Source organism: Fusarium odoratissimum (assembly GCF_000260195.1).
Source record: "Fusarium odoratissimum NRRL 54006 unplaced genomic scaffold supercont1.381, whole genome shotgun sequence".
Classification (NCBI taxonomy): domain Eukaryota; kingdom Fungi; phylum Ascomycota; class Sordariomycetes; order Hypocreales; family Nectriaceae; genus Fusarium; species Fusarium odoratissimum.
In genome coordinates this window covers 98-1,199 of record NW_022159067.1, presented here as the reverse complement: position 1 = coordinate 1,199, position 1,102 = coordinate 98, and the positions used below count along the sequence as shown (strand labels likewise).

Genomic DNA, 1,102 nt, shown 5'->3' with positions numbered 1-1,102 from the left:
CCCCGCCGCTTCCATTTCGAAGCATAGAATGTTTTCTTCCGCAGCAACCTTATCCCTGACCGAAGCATCTTTCATTAGCTGATTTCCTGAGGCAACAACGCCGTAGTGGATTGTCGGATTATCCTCGTCTTGAGTTCGTTCGGGTCGCAGTATCAGCTTTGACAGATCAGCACCACAGGCTGACACGCAGCTTGAGTCGCTATCGGCGGGATGCACAACTTCGGACTGGTACAGCCTATCACTGCTTGGGTCTGGCCGGCTGTACTTATTCCGCAGTCTTGGCTTCTTTCGGAGAATGTCGTTTATATCCTCTTCAAGACGGTGGCCATCGCTTTCGTACTGACCGCTAATTACAGTCACCGCTGTGAGCAGGACGGATGGAGGTTGATTGAGAAACCCCGTTGGCCTGAAACTCTGATCTTGAATGGTCTTGCCAAAGTCGTACTGAAACACGCCTCCTTTTCCCCCTCGAGGAGCGCTGACAACAATGTCACCTAGGCGGATATCATGCTTTTTGCTTGGCGCACCGCCCCCAATGCCGACCATCAGACCAAATCTAATATTAGGAAAGCTGTGCATCATGTCTCTTGCGACATTTGAAGCTGTGGATATGCCGTACTGACCGTCGGGCAAGACAGCAATAACGACATTGTGCTCCCCTATTTTGCCTAGCGTATAAGCATTGTTGTCATTAGGCGACACAACTCCCGGTCCTTTGTGTTCCTCGTCGAGAAATGCTCGTGCAGCAACGTACTCCGTCCTTATAGCGCATATCCAGCCGATTGTGTAGTCATTTGGATTAGACATGTTCGCTATGGGATGACCCAGACGGAAAATAGGCTAGAAAGGACAATCAGCGTTTGGTTGCTGAGGTTTCTCAAAAAGAGTACTTGACTCCACATAAATGACCAACCTCAAAGTACAACTTATCCCTTCTAGTCGTGGGGATTCGGTGAGATTTTTGGATCCACGCCAAAGCTCGATTGGTAGAGTGTATAGTACCTCAAGAAAGAATAATAATCATAAAGGAAACCAGGACACTGCGACTTTCACTCAAACCAAAAAGCGACCAGGCAATATTGGGCAGAAACAAGTCGCTAAG

At 48.6% G+C, this 1,102-nt stretch overlaps 1 protein-coding gene across 1 annotated transcript; it reads right to left on the bottom strand.

Annotated features, from left to right (window-relative positions):
• Positions 1-48: 48 nt before the first annotated feature.
• On the bottom strand, positions 49-807 carry FOIG_16956 (uncharacterized protein; the record flags this gene model as incomplete). The annotated part of the gene is made up of 1 exon (XM_031218436.1): positions 49-807. A coding segment is annotated over one exon (759 nt), but the record flags the coding sequence as incomplete, so codon positions are not given.
• Between the last annotated feature and the right edge of the window lie 295 nt (positions 808-1,102).